The 22,260-nt window shown below is 40.2% G+C and overlaps 1 protein-coding gene across 6 annotated transcripts; it reads right to left on the bottom strand.

The window, feature by feature from the left end:
* Positions 1-100: 100 nt before the first annotated feature.
* kctd17 (potassium channel tetramerization domain containing 17) lies at positions 101-21,810 on the bottom strand. Of its 6 annotated transcripts, none has more exons than XM_074663067.1 (7): positions 21,316-21,810; positions 11,527-11,635; positions 9,828-9,919; positions 9,124-9,267; positions 6,747-6,872; positions 6,150-6,288; positions 101-3,764 (listed from the first exon to the last, which is right to left on the bottom strand). In XM_074663067.1, the coding sequence occupies exons 1-6, from the start codon at positions 21,673-21,675 to the stop codon at positions 6,190-6,192; spliced, it is 930 nt and encodes a 309-aa protein (XP_074519168.1). In that variant the 5' UTR covers positions 21,676-21,810; the 3' UTR covers positions 101-3,764; positions 6,150-6,189. The 6 variants fall into 6 exon arrangements, with proteins under 6 accessions (XP_074519168.1, XP_074519167.1, XP_074519170.1 ...); XM_074663066.1 differs by having other exon boundaries at positions 9,124-9,270; positions 21,316-21,809; XM_074663069.1 differs by having other exon boundaries at positions 9,172-9,267; positions 21,316-21,809.
* Between the last annotated feature and the right edge of the window lie 450 nt (positions 21,811-22,260).

The following is a 22,260-nucleotide window of genomic DNA, read 5'->3' as shown; positions in this document are numbered from 1 at the left end:
CCAAATTTTTCATCATAAGACACACAACATGTAATAAACACACATGTAAAGAAACATCTTAGTTGTGACAGGCTGCCTCCAAAAATGACAATTTCCAATCTTGTATTTTAAACCAAATGACAAAGATTTATTTTTGTTTAGAATTGTGACATTCATTTACATCAAATAAAAAAACTAACATAAAAAATGGTTCAACGATTTTGTCAAACTGTTCCAAATGTTTTTTCTGGTTCTGATGAAATACAGCTCAAAGAAACAAAACACAGCGTTTGTCAAAGCCTGTAGGTGATATTCTGAGGCGGTACATTGCATGTGTCACACAGTTTTGTTTTTATGTTTACAGACACGATTGACGGCAGAAGAAGAAGAAAGTCCAGCATCAGATAAAAACATTTTTCTATCCACAGCTGCCTTAAAGTTTGATTTTTTTTTTGCACAGAATAATGAAAGACAGGTTTTACATATCAGACTGGCAAAAACACACTCTACTCTGTAGCAGAAACAAAAAGTGTGCAAGTAAAAAAGAGGAGTGTGGATCCAGCAAACATGCAAAAAAAGTAAAATATTTTCATCTCAGAGGAAACAAAAATGTCCTTTCCACAGCAGTGATGTGAGCAAAAACTGTTTTCGTAAACCTGACCAGTTGAGTTCTCTATACTGTCAAAGACATCAAAAATTAAAACTCGACATAAAAGACATCCTCTCCCTAACACATGCAAACACACACTTAAAAAAGGCAAACCCCATACTTTTGTAGTGAAAAATAATAAATTAAATACAAAAATTAAAAAAGGCATGACATTTTTATACAAAACAGGTTACACCTTTCTCTAAGTCTCAGCTTCAACACCTTATGAAAAATAAAACTCTCACAGCAAATCTGCACCGACAGAAATTCACACAAATACCAAACCTGGACTCTCAGTGAGGTTGTAAACTACTAACCATTGATCGACACAAATAAGAACTTAGCGTGTTGAAAGAAAGGACCTGTGACCATGTGACCCATTGTTCTTTTTACACGTCTGTTTTGCTGCTTGAACTCAAGGCACCTGATGATCCAAGTTCGGGGGGGCAGGACAAAATGTGTACGTCATAAAACGTTAAACTTATGAGTGTCTCAGTCTTTTAAGTCCTCCTTCTAATCATTTTGTCATGATTATCATCATCAGTCTTATTTGAACATTTCTGTCGTCTGCTAATCCAGCGAACAGCATGTTGCAGGTAACCCCAAGGTGCAGGATTTTTATTTGACGCTTGAAATGGAATGACAGCTTTTAGTGCACTTGAGACAGTTTTGTATTTGCAAGTCATGTTTTCGGATTTGTTTATCAAAATGTTATCAAAAAAGTCACAGACTGTGATTTTAGTGATGGATTGTCTCAGACTGTGGCTTCGTTTACTGCCTGGGAGGAAGCAGTTTGAATGCATTTGTGTTACTGTCCGATGCCCAGCCAGCCAGGGCAGTTTTAGCAAAAACAGCAGAGGTAGACAGGAATGAGCTGCTGCAGAAATCATTTGTGTGAAGGATAGCTTTAAGACATACTTACAAAAAGTACACAAGAGATATTTTATCTTCCTTTGAAGGGTGCATGATAATGCTGCTGAGTTTTTGCCAATATTGTTATACTCATATTTAAAGAGGGGTATTGTGCTATTTTTAGGCTTGCTACCATCCCCCTGGTACACCCACAGTAGCGTTACATAGACTAAATCTTAATTAAAAAAAAAAAATCCTATTTTTCCTCACACTAGTGTTTTGGAGAACAAACGTTTCAATATTTTCATTTGACATACCGTCTCTTTAAGGCTCCTAGCTCCACAAACCCTCTCCCCTCTGATTGGCCAGCCCTCTAGAGGCCCAGAACTATGTGTTTCAGGCATGTTTGGAACAGTCAGGAGATCATTATGTGATTTCCTCATTATTTCAGAGAGTCTCATGCAGATCTCATAAAGATTTTGTTCGTATGTTCATAGCAGATCATTTCAGGAGTTTAAAGGCAGATCAGGAGATCTCCACAACATATAACAGTAGAAGTTTGAAAATCAGCACGTTTAGTATGGACATCCAGCATTGCTACTTGATATCTATGGGTAAAACATGAGAAAATATGACACCGCCCCTTTAAGAAGACCTATTGCCACCTATGGACTATGGCCATTCTGAGGAAGGACCTTTGTTGTTTGGTCAGTGAGATTAATGTGTGTTATAGCTGGTGCAAAATGTGTAGCAGCCTTCCAGCTCCACCTGCCAGATCACTTTTTCTCCTATGACTGTCATGGGAACATCAGCACCTATCAGAGTGGTATTTTCACCCGTCACACTGGGAGACGATGGGGTGTGCCATCCATGATAATAGTGGGATTGTGTCAAGTGTTTTTGCAGATTTACAAAAAAAAAATGTGATCAAACTCAGACTCCACAGACATGCATGGATTTGATCTGTGGTGCAGTTCCTACAAGTTGCCAATAGAGGTTGACAGAAGTCACGTGTAAATGTCTCACTTACCGCTTCTTCAAACCTATTTCAATCAAACACCTGCACTGCGGCAGATCAGCACGCTCTGAGAGCTGATCCTACACGCTAACAGCTGCCCTTTCTCCAATCAAAGAAAACGTCAGAGGAGACTTCAATGTTAGAGTGGCTTCACCTAACGCTGCTGTCTCACCCTCTCCTGCCCCCTCCCCCCTCACTCCCTCCTCCTCTGTGACTCCGCTACTGTCTTTGCTAACTCATGCCAACATCTCTCTCTCTGTCAGCTGAGGCCAAAGCCGACTCTGGATGGCAGCCAAGGCGACAGACCGAGGCGAGGCTGCTGAGCATGCACCGGCACGTGGTGGTGCAGGTGTGTGTGAGAGCACCACGGGGTGTTGATGCAGGAGGAGCAGTGAAGAGAAGCGCATCAGTGTGGGCTGCTGTTGCTTTGAGGTTCTTTTAGACAGGGGTTGATATGATCTCTTAGAGATTTGCTGCAGCCTCATGAAACCTTTTTATTATCAGAGGAAATTAAAGACACTTATCCTGCATCCTAAATTAACAACCCCTCATCTGCTGGGCGTTTTACTGTTTCCTACAATTAAATAAAGCCACACCAACCAAAAACATTCAAAATCACAAAATAAATCAGCATTTACCTAAATTTATGTTGAGGGCAACAAATAATTCAGTTACTGTTACTTTTCAGGTTTTTCTCAAGCTTAACGGCCATTTAAGTTTTTTTGAGCACAATAGGATCACTATTGATGTTTCATTTCCCAAACAAGGCCTTGCACATATCGTACAGTTCTTTCACTCCATTCTCCCTCATTACCGGATCAGATCTTTGTGAAGTGATGAAGACAATGTTCATTTTTTCATGCATATGTCAGACACTATGTTTTTGAATGCAGCACCTTGGATCAGCCAGCTTTAATCTGGATCTTTGGTCATATTTTACTAAGCTCCACTACTGCTCTTGGTTGATATAACATCTGCAGGCCGCCACATGATTATTTCATCTGATAAACTTTCACTGAAAAAATATCTTTCGCTGAGTCCAGCTGTGAGATTGGCTTTTCCTGTTGTTCTTTTTGGTCATCTTTCTAACTGGCTTCGTGTTCATGGATGATTAACAGTGCTACAGATCTGGTTTTAATGACTGCTTGTTGAGGAAACACACATATACACTGTGTACAAAGTGTCATAACAAGTCAAGAAGAAAAATAACTTATATTCTTATTTTTGTTTTGATTTTTACATCCGGGATCCATGAATCTGGAAAAGCTGTGAATGAAGAACGAAAAGAAAACATTAGAAATTGTTAATCACTGGTAGCCTGACAAACATTTTAAAGATTTTAAACTCTGTTTTTGGTGATCGTGGTAATGAAAATGAAGGCAAATGACTTTACTGTCATATGAACATTAACAAAACAAACACGTTTTCTCCTGCTTTTAAAGCATGTGCCTGCATGTTCATGTGTCCTTTATGTGGCGTGTGTATTAACCCCTGCTTTAACACTGCACGTACAGTAAGTACACAGACACAGAAGGACATCCAGCGCAACTGGTACACAGAAAGGTCAGAGATATTTCATGTCACAGCATCGGTAATGAGAGCCCGCGGAGACACTGTGTTTGATCGATATCTGTGCGGCTGTGGCTGCGCCGGGTCTCTGAGGGACCGGACTGAGCATGCCCGTGTTTACACACACAGACACACACTGCTGTGGGTCATTATGACAAACAGCATGAGAGAGTGACATTTTCATCCAGCAGCCAATTAGTGAACTGCATCACACACGCTGAGTGTTTTCATATAAGGGCTGTTCTGGGTAAAAATTTAATAAGTGTCAAAACACATTAATTACTTCTAATAAATTTTCCTCGCTGCTTAGATATTAGAATTTGTATTAGCTCTCACTACATTAATTATATTTATATCTTGTTTGGTTAGAGCTACTGATTTAATGAGTAAGTATGGAAGCCCTTGAAGGTCATGATGACTATATTTTATTTTATTTTGCAATTTTTCAATATAATTTAATTTCAGTTTTCTTCTCCAGATCTTGGCAATAAATTCCTTCTAATCTCAAGAAAAAAGGACGATTTCCTCAAGATAACAGATTAATTTATCTTTCGGTTTTGGAAATAAGCTTCACATAAACCAATCATGTGGGTGGAAAGGCCAACCCTGATCTTGAAATAGGGATGTGCCGACTGTGAGGGATTCTGGAAGTATCTGAATGGAGCCGGGTGAAAAAATAATATATAGTCTAATCACTTCTTGACTCTACCTCCCGACATATTTTACAGTCCCCGGAAAAAATGCAGCTGTCAATCATTGTTAAACAGGACGTAAAACCTTTTTTTTTTTTACCTCAAATAGTTAATAAAAATGAAACTTTTTAGAAAAAAGAGGACTTGTTCACAAGACAGCCAAATGATATCTTCAAATCACCACAACATTAGGACATAACATTTCTACAGCCCAGCTGGAATGAGAGGAGAGCTGGATTTTTTTTACCTATACTGCAGCCAGCCACCAGGGGGAGTAGTTTTTGTGGCGACCTCACTTTGAATCAAGCAATTTTTTTTTTTTTTTTTACAGTCTATGTGCTGTACAGCTCCAGTGAGGCAGGATGTGAAAGGAAGTGTTGGAACAGCATACTGTGGATAACAGTGATGGAATTGATCTGCTTCTTCTCAGAGCTGTAGGATGTTTTTGTTGTACCGAACTTGTTTGTTTTTGTGTTTTTGAACTGCATGTTCATGGGGAGTTACCGTAGGATGCTGTAAAGCAGATTTTATTTCTGTAATGTGTCTGATTGTGCTCACGTATTCCATTATAAAGCTAACGGTTACATTACAACGGATGGGTCTGCAGTGCATCTCCGTTTCGTTACAGCAAACGGATTAAATAGGTTTCATTGAAACCAATGTGTGAACTCACACTGGATCCATTCTGTTGCAGCACGTCTGCATGGCTGGTCCGTTATGTTTCAAGTGATAAGCATTAAGCAGCCACCCTATTTTTTGACGGACACGGAGCTGTGATGCAGAAATTGAGCGTAGGAAAGATCAAGTGGGGCAGGAAGTCGTGACCAGAAACTAACTCAAAACGGCAGACGTATCTGTTGTATTTCAGGCGTGGGTGTGGCTGTTGTTCCACATCGATGAACCATATGTTGTTTTATCTTTCTCTCATCAACTTAAGAGCGCTCGGTTATACTGACACATCAGCAGCAATATTTGCTCATTTTCAGCAAACATGAATGATCGCTTGAGAAGACTGGCTGAAATGGAAAATCAAAAAAGTGCCAAAATCTGCCCCGATGCGATACTTGTGATCGGGATATCCCTATCTTGAAATGAAGTAAAAATCAAAAGCCAAAAAAGAGCTGCTTATAAACGTAACTGTTTTAGTTACACTTTGCACCTGCCCATAAAAAAATGTATTCTTATAAGGTCACATGTTAGCAATTTTTACCGTTATTATTTTTGTTGGTTGATTTTTTGATCGATTTGTTTTCAGTGTGGGAAAGCTTAGAGGTCACACTCAATGCAATGACATGAAACAACCAAAGCGACCTCAGGCATCACACACACACACACACACTAATATCTACAACGTCGACCAACTAAGCACATCCAGCGCACAGTTCCTCACCCATTCCCGCCTCTCTTTGGAACAAAGAAACATGACTCCCTCATTCTCTAAGCCACTCATTCGGTGTGGTATCTCTCCCTCCCTCCTCCTCCTCTTCCTCCTCCTCCTTCGAAGCCTCCTCCTCCTGCATCTCCGATGACTTCATTCAGCATGATGGACGGAGGGAAAACAGAACAGAAAAGAAAAACAAAACAGAACAGAAAACGACAAAAAATGAACATGTTGATGAGTGTCAGTGAGTGGACTGTGAGAGGCTGAGGATAATACAGCGGAGGACAGATATATATCTATATATCCACATGAAGGAGAGAGGTGGACACAAAGGAAGGTAGACAAGAGGAAAAGTCGATAGCAGCAGGAAAGAAAGGAGAGCCGTGTGACAGATGGAGTGAATGATTTTGTGAATGACATTTCGAGGTGAGTGACATTTGGAGCTTCGAGTGGAGAGCGCAGGATCAAAAGACACTCGATGAGAGGAGACAGCCCTCTTCTCTTTCACTCAACACAGAAAAGCACACATACAAAACAAGGACAACACCACATGTGGACTCACAGCCTGACAGCTTGGAGCAGGAAAGGGTAAAGAAAAGGACTCACCTTAGTTTTGTGGCTCTGCTCCGTGCCCAGTCCAGATCCAGGTGTGTGGAGCTCCTTAGATACGACACAGAGAAACTCAGCCTGGTCCTCTGTTCCGTAGCTGTACGACGAGCCGATGTTGACCATCTGGAGAAAGACACAGATACAGAAAGATAAACAGAGACAGAGAGAGGCAGAGTGAGTGTGTGGAAAAAAGTGGAGGTAACAGCAGAGACAACTAAAAGCAGGAAAAAAGAGGAGGAAAGAGCAGAGATCCCGGACTATAGCGAGGAGAGACTCTTGTGGTCATGCTGGTGTGGGGTAACAGGTAGAGTGGGGTAGGGTAAGGGGGTCAGCCTACTGTTAACACTCAACACTGGACTATCTCCTACAGGTGGAGCAACAATACAACTGTGGGTCAGCTTCTGCAGGAAACAAATCGTGTCTGTGCAGCATGCAGTGGAGCAAAGTGTCAAAGCAGCGGGCAGGAAAGGCGAGGGAGGGGGTCAGTAAGCAAATCCTGGACTAAAATGTGGACAGGCTGACCTCCTCAGGGTCCATGAAGCCTTCAGAAAATGTAAGTCTGAGTCACTGCTGGAGAGTGTCAACAATACTAAAGCCACTCCACTAACACAGAGAGATTACTGTGACTCCAAGGATCAATACTTCTGTCCCAGTTTTCATCTGTGTTCACACTGTGAGCAGGAATGGGGTCGCTCTGTTACCAGTGACTGTAGATATTGTGGGTAGGGATGGATACCGAATTTGGTACTTTTATAGGTACCGACTGAATTCTGTCAAAAGTACCGGGTACTGAATCACATACATTCGAAAGGTACCATGTTTAGGTACCTAAATGCATCCTTGTGACTCTGAGGGAGTGGAAGAGTAGGCTATTTTCCATGCCGGATATGATCACAGGATTATAAGGTTATATATTGATGAAAAAACATGTTACATTGAAAAGAACTGAGATTTTATTATTAAACAAATTGATATTTTTTTTACCACATCAACACAAAAAAGTACCAAAAATTGGTACGCTTGAGCACAGGTACCGATTGCCAGATACCAGGAATCAATACTGTATCGTTTCAAATGTGAAAGGTACCCATCCCTAATTGTGGGAACAAATACAAGTTTGTGACTTTACAGCATTAAAGGGCCAAATTTCAGTGACACAAGCAGGCTGCAAATGGCATATTTTTTCAGCTATAAAGCAATAATAATATCTTGGATTGAAAATATAGTTAGTTACTGAAACCATGAGCCGCGGTGATAGGCGCAACAGCTGTGAGTTACAGAGCTGATTTTACAGTCCTCTTGAGGACTCAAGAATCAATAGTGGGTTTTTTTCCAGGATACTAATTCCCTTTGTTCATAACAGCTTTTTGCAAGATGCAAAGTGACGAGGCTGTGTATTTCCTTGTAGTTACATACATTGTTTTGAACATGACAACAAGCAAATTTTTTGAACTAGTTTAGTGTGTAGACAGTGAGCAGACTATCTGTTTATTTGCTCTTTTGTTCTTTTTTGACAGTCAAGCACCAGTGTTCACCATTACTACAAAATAAAACCAAAAAATTGTTTTCAGCAGAAAAAAGGATTTACATGGCGTAAATGGTTTTGTGTTCCCTGTTGAATGTCCAAACCGACCACGGATACTAAGAAGCAGCATTCACAAAACAACCAATTTTGGCAATCTGATCTTTAAGTTGTGGAATATGAACAGATAAATATATTAAGTGAGACTATTTAAAATAATTTACAAAGTCCTCACTGTGTTTTCAATGCTTTAAGAAGGCTAAAAGGAACTTATTTCTATGAAAGCATTACTGACCATGAAATCAGAGGGGCTGCGTCCTGAGCCTTTACTGAGTGCTGAGTCAATGTGTTGGAATCAGACATAAAAATGTGCAACTGATCTATGAACGACCCCTTAATAAAGTCTGTAAAGTATTTGATTTCGTTGCTCACAATGTGAAAACAGTAATTGCATATATAAACAGAATACTTCTCAAAAAAAAATCTTTAAATCTAACAGCTGTAGCAATAACTTCTTTGACCAGGAGTAATACGATACAACCCCTGTGTGGATTCTGAACTCTGAGTGTGAAAAGACTGAGGACCAGGAGGGCTGCACACAGAGTGACTTCATGTCTTTATCTGATTTAAAAGATAGTTAAGAATAGTGAAGATTTAGGTTGATTTGCAAAGTCAGCTATCGATACATGCCCTGTTCAAGCTTAATAAGTAGAGATATAAACTGAAAACAGAAGCATTCTGGGAAACCTAAGCTCATCTTAGGGAGTGCAGATAGCAGGGCTCAGGTGAGGACCAAGGGGTCAGGCCAAGGGTCAAGATTAAAGGGTCAGCAGCAGCGTGAGTCCAACCCACAGTCCAGAGCAGTCCGGTGCGGGGCTTTCTGCAGGCGCGCACGCTGACCTGCTCAAACTTCCAGCCGTCCGACATCGTGGAGACCATCTGGGTCAGCTCCTCCTCCTGGCACTGCAACACCCGGTAAACATGCTTGGGGGGCACCTGCTGGGGAGAGTGAGAGGGCAGGGTTAAGGAGACCGGAGATAGAGGCAGATTTGTTTGTAGAGAGGCAAATAAAAGAAACAGAAAGCCAGTAGTAGTAATATAGTACAGTTTCAACGGTGCTGAAATATTAATATGGCTATTAGCTGCTAGGTTGGTCAGTGAGCTCTTAAAAACCCTGCCAGCATGACATGGAGGCACTGGGCAGGAATCAAAGAGCAGTAAATGATACAGTCATAGGCTAGCACTCCTTTTTGTAACACTCTACAATATGTAACCCCAGGCCAGAGCTGGTGGGTGTGTGTTTAGTGCAGCAGGGAGTTATGTAAGAGTGAGTGCAACCATCCAGAGAGAAGGGAAGAAGAGAGGAGCCTGATGTATAGCAGCACTCTTTGAAGAGAAGCACAGAAGGGTGAAATCACGGAACAGAAAGAATGAGAGAAAAGCATCACACCGACACCATCGTGTTATTATCATTACGCAGGAAGACCAGTGCAGTGACTGAAGACAAACCTGCAGCTCAGAGCTCAGTGAAACACTTGGACAAGTCGTGCGCATACCTGTGTGGCTTTGGAGTCCCTCTCCACGATCCTCTCTTTGATCAGTTTGATCAGTGGGGTGATGTTGTAAAACTCAGCCTCCTCCAAAACACCTTAAAGAAAAAAGCATGTGAGCCAGTTTCAATGCCAGTAACACAGCAACTCTGATTTTTACCAATTATTTTGAGCTCACCCTTTCTCCACTACTGTATAAAGACTTTGCAAATGATTACCTTATTTCATCCATTTAAGTCATTTAGCCATAGATAGTGTTAATGATATTATTTCTAGCATGCTGTATACTGACACCTCTGATACCTACCCCATGACAGTGTTTACAGGCAAGAGCAAAACATTAATGATGAACTGTGTTGATACTACCAATTCCAGCCTGTTTATTCATCAGATAGAATTTCCACACAGAAACTTTAAAGAGGAGGTACTGCGCTTTTTTGTCTTTATGCTGCCCCCCTGGTCCCCTTTCCACAGCCACACCTGATATAAAGCTCAAAAAAATCCTCACACTGGTGTTTCAGCAAACCCCTTAAAATGTAGCCCCTATCTCTTTAAGGCACCCAACTCCACAAACCCCCCTCACTCTGATTGGCTAGCCCTCTGAAGGCTGGGGGCTAGAGTTGGCATTTATTTATGTAATTTTCTAGACTCTTCTTTAATACATGGCTCTCTATTTTTTCTTTACTTTTACTCTGCTTTCATGACCAGTCATTAAACTAATCGTTCCTTATTATGGGCTCACTATACAAAGATTATATACATTGCACTACTTTTAACATTACCCATCACTATGACTGCTCATTTATGACTTTAAGCTAACCACTAAGCAATTTTGTAGTGTTCAGGTGTTAAGGTGTTAAAACAACATGAAAGGTGGATCACTCAGAATTTCTATGTTTGGATCAAGACTCCAGTTTATTTCCTAGAAACTGAAAAAAAACTTTGTATTCATATGTCACAGAAATCTCTGAATCTGTAGATTGCTCAAAACAATCTGTAAAAAAAGCATTATTATTATTATTATTATTATTATTATTATTATTATTATTATTATTATTATTATTATTATTATTATTATCATTATTATTTTCTTCCTTTCTTTATTTTTTTTTGATTGCCTGGCCAAATATTGATGACCCTGTATTGTGGGAGGGGGGATTAGGACAGGGGCACGTTTTTTTTTAGTCCCCGACTGTTCTATTTGTTTGTTGTTGTTTATGTTGTTCTCTCTGTAATTACACACAAAATTAAATACTTTGATCAAAAAAAAAAAAGCATGAGATGTTAATGAGATCCTCATGAGACTCACTGAAATGATAGTCATTGCATAAGGTCCCCCAACACATTGGAAACAAACACCAAGGTTTGCCCATAGTTTGGCCCCAGATAGAGAGCTGGCCAATCAGAAGGAAGGGGGTTTGTGGAGCGAGAAGCCTTAAAGAGACAGCAGCTAAAACAAGGCGTAATAGGCAGAAAGCTGTTTATAAAGTTTTTCTAAAGAAATCATGTTATTAAAATAGTTGTTTTTTTTAACTGTAACTCATGTAAAGCTACAACAGGTGCACCAGACAGACAGTATAACACCTAAACGAAGAATATCATGAAAGATAGACAGTAGTGTCTGCTCATTTTCTTATATCTTCAAGTAAGAGTGGCAAAGCAAAGTCATGCACCCAGGACCCCCTGAGTAAAGCATGTCAGAAACCTTCTTCAGCCAGCTCTTTGTTGTAGACCAGTTTGCCGTGCCGCAAGTAGTTCAGGATGGGGCCGAAGTATGTGGGGTCTCTGTCGATCACATAGGCCCCCGTCTCATCCTGTAAGAAATAGAAAATAAGAGAAACAGAAAAAACTCATTAAACTCTGGCATTAAGACAACACACTCAGAGTTTACATAAAGTAAATGTCATATTCATGAACCATGAAGACTGATTGTTGACCTTAACTGTGGTGGCATTTAATACTCATGATAACCTTGTTTTGGTCTCATGTAACTCCACTACCAATTGTTTGTCTATACAAATAATTGTTTTATTAGGTTACTTCCTTGAGCAGGGGCTGTTTTAGATTATTTTTAGACTCAGAGCTCACTGGCAGGAAAATAACATCCTGGTATGCAATTTTATCTGACGTATGCAGTTCTGGCTGCCTGAGGCGGATGTACAAACCCCAGACACATTGCAGGACTCAACAAAATAAGAGCCCCCTCAGAGGATGGGGGTTTGTCAAAGAAAGATGCAAGAGTTTATAGTTAAAAACGTACGCTTCTAAAACCCATTTTCTGTATCTAACAATTTGTGAGTACTGAATTTATGCATGTGGGAAGTAAAATGGTACAATTTGTAGGGGTGGGAGAAAAAAATCTAAAATTAATATATTTAGTTTTTTTGTTCGACATTATTAAAATTGGGTTTCTTTGTCAAAAAATCTTTTCTTTCCAAATTCAAATTCTTCATTCAGTCTTTGTTTATGAACTGGATCGGAAAAAAGTTACCACTTTTCTCCAGCAGAGGGTGAAATGTTTCTCTCTGACTCACGTGATGTGCACTTTGAGGGAAAATATGGCTCCTGATATAGTCTGCAGATACATCAGCATCATTTAACTTTTCCCCACGGTCTGGTGTTAAAAAGTAAGCTAAAAATCGCAAAAATTGTAAATCAAATCGGCACCCCAAAAATCGTAACAGAATTGAATCGCGAGAAGAACATATCGTCCCAGCCCTAACAATCTGTGTCTTCTTTGAGGCATTTCAGCCACAGCACCAGCTTTCTACAGCTGCATGGAAAGGCTTCAGCTCGTCAGAGGTGGTTTTATTATCACATGCATGCAAGCAGCAAGCTGCTCTCCCACCTCCAGGCCCTACAGTCATACTTGCAGCACCTTCAACATACACGCACATCCTCTCTCTGCCCCATCATTACTGCAGAATTTGTTTTCCATCTACTTCGACCTGCTTGAGGGCCCTGACATGTGACCTGCTCTTGTTGGTTAAGTGTCATTAACACATGGGTCAGTGATGCCTTTCAGGGAGAAGCATGCCAATGAAGGAAGGAAGAGAGAGGCAAAGACAAAAGCCCTTAAAGAAATTCACATCAGGTATATAACAAACCAGTGGCGTGCACAGACTTTTAAAGGGCAGGGGCTAAAAGAGAAAAACAGGCACAAACAGTGCGTTATCACCACTGAAGAGAGGGCTAATTTTTCCATGGTTTCTGAGCACACTTAAGCCCACATTTGACTCCTGAGAGGACATTTAATTTTTTTGATATTTTTTTTCAAGACTTGGGCCACGAGGGGGGCGACACCCCTCTGTGCAGACCACTGTAATGAATTAATGTAGACTGGCAGTAAAGACAGTGGTTCAAGAGGGGGTTTGATGCTTTTGTGACAGCACAAGATCTTCACAAGGTCTTCACAAGCCCTTCATGGGGTCTTCATATAAGTATAATTGGTTCATGACAAGTTGAATGGACGGGCCTCAAACACCAAGGTCAGCCCTTTGCTCTCTTCAGGCCAATCAGAGGGAAGAGGGTTGTGGAGCAGGAAGCGAGTAGTGTACATTGTTTCTGGTTGAATTATCTGCCACTTGAAAGATAATCTCTTGTATTTCCATGTCTTAATAACACACTAACATTTGAAGGATGGCTCCTAGAGTATACCCCCGATCTTTGGAGTGACACTGTAGAAAGTGAGAAGGAAAATGTAGACCTGAATAAAGAACCTGCTGTTTTCACATGACTAAATGATTAGTGGTTGTTTTCTGATGCAGCTGACAAACAACCTCAGGCTTTTCCTGCACTTAGTGCAAGTCTATGTTATTGCTGTTATTAGCATCTCCTCACTAGGAACGTTACCTTACAATCCTATACTCAGAGGTTGAATCCAGACAGAAGTGAAACTATTGTTTCCGTTGCTCCTGATCCTGTTACATCACGCTGTTTCACCGTTGGAAGTCGTCCTGATAAGGATTTCATACTGCTTTGAATATCTGAGGGGCTCATCTAGACTGGAGGTTTAATGCAAAACCAGTTTTGTTTACTGGGAACTGGAGCGTTGTCAGCTCCTATCCTGGATTTGAAAGTTCCAGTTCATTAACACAGATGTAGCAGATTAGCATGTTTCAGACACACCTCCTTCTGCAAATAGTATCATTGTTTTCCCTCCCCCTTCCCTCTGCTTGGCGTCAGCTCCATCACTGAGGCGAGGAGTGTTTTTCCAGTATGGAAGAATTCTTCTCTGAGGGCGTGGGAGCAGCTCAGTTGGTCTAGCAGGCATCCAACAGAGGACATAATCTTGATGCATTGGTTACAGGTTTGACTCCTGGCGATGACTTTGATATGTGTCTCAGTGACTCTCATTCCCAAACATTTCTAGCCCCTGTATTGCTGTCCTGTCCTGCTGAAATAATCTTAGCAGAGAAAAAGTTAGAAGAAGGAAATAAAATAATTCTGCTCTTTGTTAACTCCTGCAGGATCACAAACCCAGCCCTTAAAATGTGTTAACAAAGCCGAGTTATAATTTACAGAACTAAGGGAATAGTTCAAACTGCGTAAATCGAAACGTCTCTTATCATCTACAGTATTTGTTGTGTTGCTGACTTCACCAACATAACAGATGTAATCAAGAGTATATTATGATCTTTTAAAGTGCTTTAATTGTCATAAAGGCGCTGTGAGGACAAACTGTTTGGTGTCGAATGCAGTGACACCTCTGGCAGGAAACAGCATTTTTTTTCTGGGATAAAGACTCCAGTTCCCATGAGCACTTTTCACAACTGTCGTAAGGACTCCTCTTGAGGCGTCCTTTTGTTTTGGGAGCACGTGAATAGAGAGGGCAACTCTTCGCAGGATTTAAAGCACAATAATTTAAAATGCGACAACTAGCAAGTTTTGCAAACTCACTTTGTACCGTAGATGTGTGACTGAGACTACTGAGACGTGTCCAGAATGTGCAGAAAATATAGTTTGCCTCAGTTTTTAAACATTAAATCTTATCTCAGCTTCACATCCATGTGTCTTCCAAGGATATAAATTTGGACGTGATGCTGCAGCTGCTGGGTCAGATAGTGAGAGTATGGACTTCCTGCTACATGCATTAAGGAAATTTGTTTGATTGATGGTGCGCCGTCAACCCAGATTAAATCAGGAGTATGACTTTTTTCTGGACACTTATCTCATCCAGGGCTATAAAGCTCTGCTGGCGCAGGATGACGAGAGCTTCTGATGAGACGTTTCCACAAGAAAATGTGAGGTGCAGAGGAGTAGTCCTACACATATGAACGATGAGATTTAGATTCTGCTGAGGAGGAAAAAGGAAATCATGATGCTGAGAAGATCTGAGAGATCCCCTTGTATTGGAAATAGGAGGCAGAAAATTTGCACAAAGACAAGAGGATAGTTAATGAAGAGGATGCCTGAGAGATGGAGAAAACATTTGGGGTTGTCTGTTTTCTGGTGGTGACACACAAGAGTTGACAGGGACATGAAAAATGGGACACGGCTGTGAAGGCACAGCAGTGACGGCACCGTTTGGATCCAGTATGTTTGTCTAGCCTGAAAATCACAGTGATTACAGTGTGGAAGACTGCAGGCTCTGCAGCACAGATGCAATAACACATCATCCAAAAAAAGCGGAGGAGCTGCAGCAGAACAGACGCCTCGTCAACGTGACTTGACTTGACAGTGTGGGCATGACAACACTGGCAAAAAGCTCCCAGAATGTGTCGAAGCGTGATTTCTCTTCTTTTTTTCTTCTCCCTTACACAAACACAGATTAAGATTCTGTAGTTTTTCCTCACAACAGATCTGTTTGCTCGCATAGCACATGGTCCTGCAAACATAACAAAGCTGTCGTGGAGTAGTAAGGGGCACTAGTGGTTGAGTTTAGAGAAATGGATGTGGCTGTTAAATATCTCACAAGTGGGTAGAGTCCACAGCAGAACAGATTCTTTATGAGCACACAAACTGATATTCCAAACACTGGGATGTATATCCTGTAGTAACCTTTTCCTGATCCGTGGTGAAAATGTAGAAACACATACCTGTTTATGTAACTCTGGCATCAGGGGAGCGCCAACAGTTGTTGAAGAAAAAAAACAGTTTCCTGTGATTTCTAATTAGAGATCGCCTCATTCATCATCACAGATGGTCAGGCTGAACCATCGGCTCCTCAGCGGTGGTGATATTTTTAGTGTAGGTGGAATCATTGGAGCTCCACGCATAATAAACACTGTAGGTCATATGTACATCCACTTGTTGCCGGGTGAATTAAACATATTTATGGAAGAATCTGAATACCTCAGATGTTGTTGTTTTTTTTAGCGCTACCTGAGCAAAAAACCCAGTTTTTTTTTTTTACTTTCAAAAATGGCAAGTAAATGCTTCTATCCATGTCAAGTGTAACCAATAAGAAACTGTAGTGATAGATAGCACCTCTGCCTCTCCAGTTTCATTACTGTGAATCTGAGCCCTTTAGGATTTGAGAGCTAACACCTCAAGGAAGTATTTTGAAGCTACTATAAAACCTCAACTCTGTCCTGTTTTGTGTACAGTACACAGCTCTGTGCTATGCTTTTGCAAGCTGTGTGATGTTAGCCATATGACCTGAAACTTATCATGCTGTCAGCCATTGCTATAATCAATTTACAATAAATGTCTGCCTGGTATCACTTTAATGCAGCCCTTCCTTTCAACACATATCTGACTGCAAAGAGACTATAGTTGTATAATTTTAACGTTTAGTTGTGTATTAGTACAACAAAATCAAAACATCTCTTTTGTCTGGTATTAGTTTGTGTCATGTATTGTAGAAAGGAAAAATTACAGAATCAGTGTGTGTAATTTATAAAGTGCAGCAGCCTTACATCCAGTTAAAACCTGTTTTGATCTCAGGCCCTAAAAATGTTTTACATACACTCTTTCCACTGCTCATTTTGAAAAATTCAGCAAGTTCAGGCTTGTGTTGAATTTGATGCTGACACTGTGAGATGGGACAAAGAGTGACGAACAGCTTTAGAGAAAATGAGTCCAACGTCAGGGCTCATGGCCAATCATGGCCAGAGTTTCATTTTCATACAGCCCCCAGCTCCAACCTTACAGTATATTTATTACGACACGGTAATGAATCATCTAATAAAATATGTGAAATATTACATTTTCTGTCAAATGCACAAACCAAACCAAACTATACCAGCTCACATCTCTCAAACTATAATTGGACTGCGCATTGTGAAAAACTAAGGCTCTAAACATTCTGCAGAAACTCAACATTACTTACAGCTGGTGTGTTTAAATGAATGTAATTATCATTATATGAACATTGGGAGTTCAAAAAAACAATCAGAGGACACAAGACTGAGTTAAAGTTAAGAAATGGTGCAGAAAAAACAATTGAGGCATAAAAATCTTTCAGAATGCAGGAAAAGAAAAAATTGGTGCTAAAAATGTTGTCTGCAAGTCAAAAAAGTTTTAAAAGCATTATGAAAAACAATCCTGTTAAAATCAAGATATAAATAAAAAATTAAAAAACTGACGGATTTTCCTCAGATCGCTCCCTAATGGAGAACATTTTCCTTTAGAAGGTGATATTTACAGAGCATGTGACACTACAGAAAACTGTCAACTGATCATCTTGGATCAGGAGATTGAGGGACAGGTGAATTTTGATTTCATAAGTCTGTAATGATTTACAAACAATTTTTTAGTGACTGATTTTTGAAAAATCGTCAATTACAGCAGTCAGCCCTGAATTAGAAGAAACAATTGATATATATATATATATATATATATATATATATATATATATATATATATATATATATATATATATATATATATATATATATATATATAAAATTAAGTCCCCAAATCTTCACTACATGGCATTAAAGAATAAATGTAACCGCTGCTAATCCTGAATCTGTGATATAATTTGCTGCTGTTGTTTTAGCTGCAGCTGCTAGCTGTGTGACACCTGATAGACTAACACTAGTTAGCAGGGCCAAAGAACTGAACAAATGAACTTCAGCAACATTATTAGCTTGAATCCCGTGAGGTTATCTAGTGTCTTATTAGCAGCAGTGGTTAGCACTAAGTTTGGTTCAGAGTGGGGGCAGGATGGCTAAAGCGAAGGTAATCTCATTAAAACATCCACACACAGCCAGACAGTGTGTGTGTGCGTGGGGTTTAACAGAGCTAAGAACACCCGAGCAGAAACACACCAGCATCAGCGGATTACGGAGGGACTATGTGGAGGATAAAATCAGCTTGTCTCCTGAGGGAGAGAAGAAACACACAGGCTGATCTGCTCCTGTGTGTAAATCAACTTCAGATTGTCCTGAGTGGACTCAGCATCCTGCAGAGGCCGGGTTCAGACAGTGCCCTCAAGATACCTCAGGTCAGTACAGTAGTGCCTTTAAAAGGTTCAGGGTGATTTGGTATGGTGGCTTGAAAAAGTAATTTTATATACCTCTGCCAGTGTGACAAGCTGAGGGGAACACAATCTGTTGGATGTGAAAAATGTCCTGGAAGCAGACGGATAACTCTTCATCTGCGCTGAATTTGAGAAAACGCTTGTGTCTTGTCACAGACAGATTTTACATCCATCTGTTAAATTATTCACGCTCCTGTGCATTCACAGCTGTTCAGATCTGTGGGTTTGACGGAGTCAGGGACACGTGGATTGTTTTCTCATAAAGCAGGGGTGTGCAACCTTTACTTTCATAGGAGCCAATTTTCTTTAGCTCACCTGGATTAAAGTTATTCAGGAGCCACAAAATCTACTTTATCTTCACAATAAAGACAAAAAGTGTATAAATTTGAAACATATTAAAAATCTAGTGAATAATTAGCTGAACGAGAAAATTTTGTGTTTATAAAATTGTGAATGTTATGTCTCAGGTTTTTTATTTTTAAAAATTTACAAATATTAAAAATTTAGAAAACTATGTAATATAAAGTTCATAAATTGATAATGAGATATTTCAGTAAGTTTGTGATTTTTGTCAAAAAAATGAATACAAAAAATGGCTGAAAATGCAAAATATTTTAAATTTTAAAACTGTTTTAAAATTTTATAAATTTGCAAAAAATTAAAAAAAAAAACTGTCTTTTCACAAACTTGCTCCATTTTTAATTATTTCAAAAATTTGGGGGGAAAATGCAGAAATTAAAAAAAAAAAAAAAAGAAATCTACAAATTTGAAAAATCTTTAAAAAATTGGAATTTTTATTCCTAAATTTGCAAAAAGTTTACGAAAAAATAATTTTAAAAAAACTTGCAAAAAGTTTAATAAATAAATAAATAATAAGAAAAATAATTTCTTAATAATAAAATCATAAATAAAAATTCTGTATTTCATTAACATTTTTTTTTCAAATCTACAGGGAGCCACAGGAAAGGAGTCAGAGAGCCACGGGTTGCAGACCTCTGTCATAAAGGTTTTGACGTAAAACTACTAAATAAAAAATCACTTTTACATTTTACTGCATCATTGCCCAATCAGGTCTGGGACATCATGAGGTAATGAAGACGGTTTATAATAACTAAAACTATCCCTCTCTTTCAGACACTTTCATTTTGACTTCACAGCCTTTAGTGATGAATCAATACAAGCCTGGAGGGTGTGTTAGGTGCCTGAAAGGAGCTCTGCCACTCCTTAACCATCACTTCTACAGGTTACAACCCACTAAGGATTCACAGCCATGGAGACGAACATGAAAACATTAAAACTGCGTCTCCCAAAATTCAGGAGTTTTGAGATTAAGAGCAGAAAAGTCACAAAGAAAGAGGACAAACATGTGATAAGTATTCAGAGTGAGTCAGCTGCCGAGAGAGAGAGGATGAGGAGAGGGAGGGCCATGAAGAATGAAGGAACCAGGATGAGGAAAGGAGGAAGGACGGAGCTGTAGGTGTGTTTGTGCACACAGACAGTAAGGGAGTCTTAAAGCTGTGCAGAGGGAGCTCCCGTAAGGTTGCATTTAAGGTCATGTGAGAATTCTTTTTCCTCCCAAAAAGCCAGGCGCTGCTGCAAGGGAACACCCTTGTCTGGTTTCCTGTTAAAACCTCCCAGCTCCAAATTTGGAGGTTGTTTTTGGCTCTGGCACAAGGAATACCTGCTCTCTGGCCGATTGTTTTATTCTGCAAACACCAAGAGGAACTTGACTCTTTGTAACCCTGATGTGGTGATAAAGTCGGGGATTTTGCAATATCAAGATACTCATAAAAATAAATATTACTGTGCAATGCAACTGGATATTTTTTAGCCAAACTTTAGCTGGTACCTCGTGATTAAGTCTAAAACTGGTCCTAATTACCCATTTATGCAATTACACCTACCTTTCCCGTAGCAAATTTTCTTGCAATTTTTCACAAGGTGAACATTTTAAACATGAGAAATGACAGTTAACAGATGTCAGCAAGCTCAAAGGAAGATCTGCCCCTTAATTTATCCATCACACATGCATATCAAAGGCTGCAGCATAATAGAAAAAATCTGCATCATTTATGAGCAGCCCTTCCACTGTGCTCCCTCTTCATGTGACTCCAACATCCACAATACATCCCTCTCTTTCTCCTCTCGATATGATGTCAGCTGCACTGCTTCTGACTATGCAGCTCCCTGTAGAAGAGGAGGCACGTGTTCATCCATCTGACCCAAGCTACGTTCACACCGTCAAGTGATGCTGAGGCACACACACACACAAATACACACATTTACAGGAGGAGAAAGAAGAGAGTGGGGGAGCTTTATACTGCACATGTAGTTTATCAGCGGGTAATTAGACAACTACACCTACTGTGGAGCTGCAGGAGTGTATTTCTGGACCACAATGGAGTTGAAGTAATAGGTTCTGGGAAGAGTACATGGATAATTTAGTTACAGTATAACATAGTTAGTCCCTTCCTTCAGGGCTTATGTGATGTCTTATAAGATAAAAACGTCATGGTGCACCACTCAGCTGGAGAATTTTTCCATTCGGTCTCTGGAAGGTAAAGCACTGGCTCACTTCATGCCAAGACCTGCTCACATATTTTGGCCTGGTTATAAAAAAAAAAAAAAGAAACTTTCCTGCCACACGGTGATAAAAAAAAAAACTGCAAATAAAGCCTCACTTCAACCTGCCAGGGGTTAACAATGTTATCATTAACTGAGAGGCCAAAGTAAACGAACTGTTAGGAGGAGAAAGAGCACTACAGGAATGTTACAAAGTGTTAATTTGGGCTTTTTAAAAGCTTCCCTGGCACATGGGGCAGAAAAGGAGACTGTTTCCACACCACTAACACCTCCCCATAACACACCTGAAGGTGCATTGGATACCAAATACTACTAACTTTTAAAAGGAAAGTTTAAATAGATGCTGAAACATAGGAGCATGGCCTTAGCTGGGTTGTTGATATAGCTCTGGTAGCTTGTACCAAACGTAGCTGTTCACCTCTTATAACAAAGTACCAACTGTTCAGTGAAGTAATGTTCCCCGGTAACGTGTAACGGACTCACTGTGTCTGAATGTAGGTCTTGTTGTTGGCACAGCCGGTACAAGAATGAAGTTTGCTCTTTGAGAAGTGTCTGCCGCGTCGTGAGGAACACTGTGCCGCCAACATTTAGCCGGACCCACTTCCCGTTGTTCCCTCCGTTGGGGTTAATGACCGACCCGTTCCCAATGCTCTGCGACGCCGTCCCGCCGGGTTCCGCCGTACTCGCTGTCGCGGAGGACGCACTCTCTCCCGCCTCAGTGTCTTTGTTGTTGTTGTTATTATTGTTGTTGTTGTTACTGTTGTGGTGGCGTTGGGAGCTGTGTTGCGGCGACAGGGCAGCGACGTCCGCCGGTTCCCGCTGCTCGTCCGCTGTCGTTGCCATTTGAAACCAGCCGTTAGACACGAGGGTAAGACGAGCGAAGGCGTCCGTCCGTGTCTGCTGTTACCTCGGCTCTTTCTCCCCGTTACCAACCGGGCACGCTCCGCCCCAAACCCGTGCAAACCAACTCAGAGAGCACACAAAGTTACAGGAACCTATCTATTGTACATCCGGTATACACTTTCAAAGTAAAAGCTTTTACCTCTGACTTCATTTGCATGAAATTGAGGGCCAGACTTAATAGATGTAAACGAAAGATTTGAAGATGCTTATTAAAAGATTAATAATAAAGTTTTCTGTTGCAGATCACATGGGCCTTATTACAGTTGCTATATTCATCTGCTATCAATGACTATAATTTAGTGTGATGTCTCAAGAGGGCTAAAATGATTGTGAAGAATAATCATCAATTTACATGTTTGAATTATTTTTAGAAAATATTTGAGAAGTAAAGTTCTTATATGTTCTCAATACTTTAGATGCTATATTTCTTTCTGCCCTTAAGAAGCCTTAACTTCAACATTTTATTTTGAAAGAAAACTGTCTAGTGTAGGAGTGTAAGAAATTTGGTTGCCTAGCTTCACTTTA

Source organism: Halichoeres trimaculatus, unplaced genomic scaffold, assembly GCF_033239565.1.
Source record: "Halichoeres trimaculatus isolate MK-OKI-2021-1 unplaced genomic scaffold, fHalTri1.1 fHalTri1_scaffold_23, whole genome shotgun sequence".
NCBI classification, from domain to species: domain Eukaryota; kingdom Metazoa; phylum Chordata; class Actinopteri; order Labriformes; family Labridae; genus Halichoeres; species Halichoeres trimaculatus.
The sequence above is the reverse complement of the archived record's forward strand: the minus strand, read 5'-3'. Positions and strand labels throughout refer to the sequence as shown.

What these genes read in the sequence shown, in the direction of transcription:
- kctd17 (XM_074663066.1), bottom strand. Translation starts at nt 21,675, where the DNA reads ATGGCAACGACAGCGGACGAGCAGCGGGAACCGGCGGACGTCGCTGCC. An exon ending in AAGACCTACATTCAGACACA is followed by an intron (nt 11,636 to 21,315) that starts GTGAGTCCGTTA and finishes TATTTCTTACAG; the next exon opens with GATGAGACGGGGGCCTATGT. An exon ending in CAAAGAGCTGGCTGAAGAAG is followed by an intron (nt 9,920 to 11,526) that starts GTTTCTGACATG and finishes TTTTTCTTTAAG; the next exon opens with GTGTTTTGGAGGAGGCTGAG.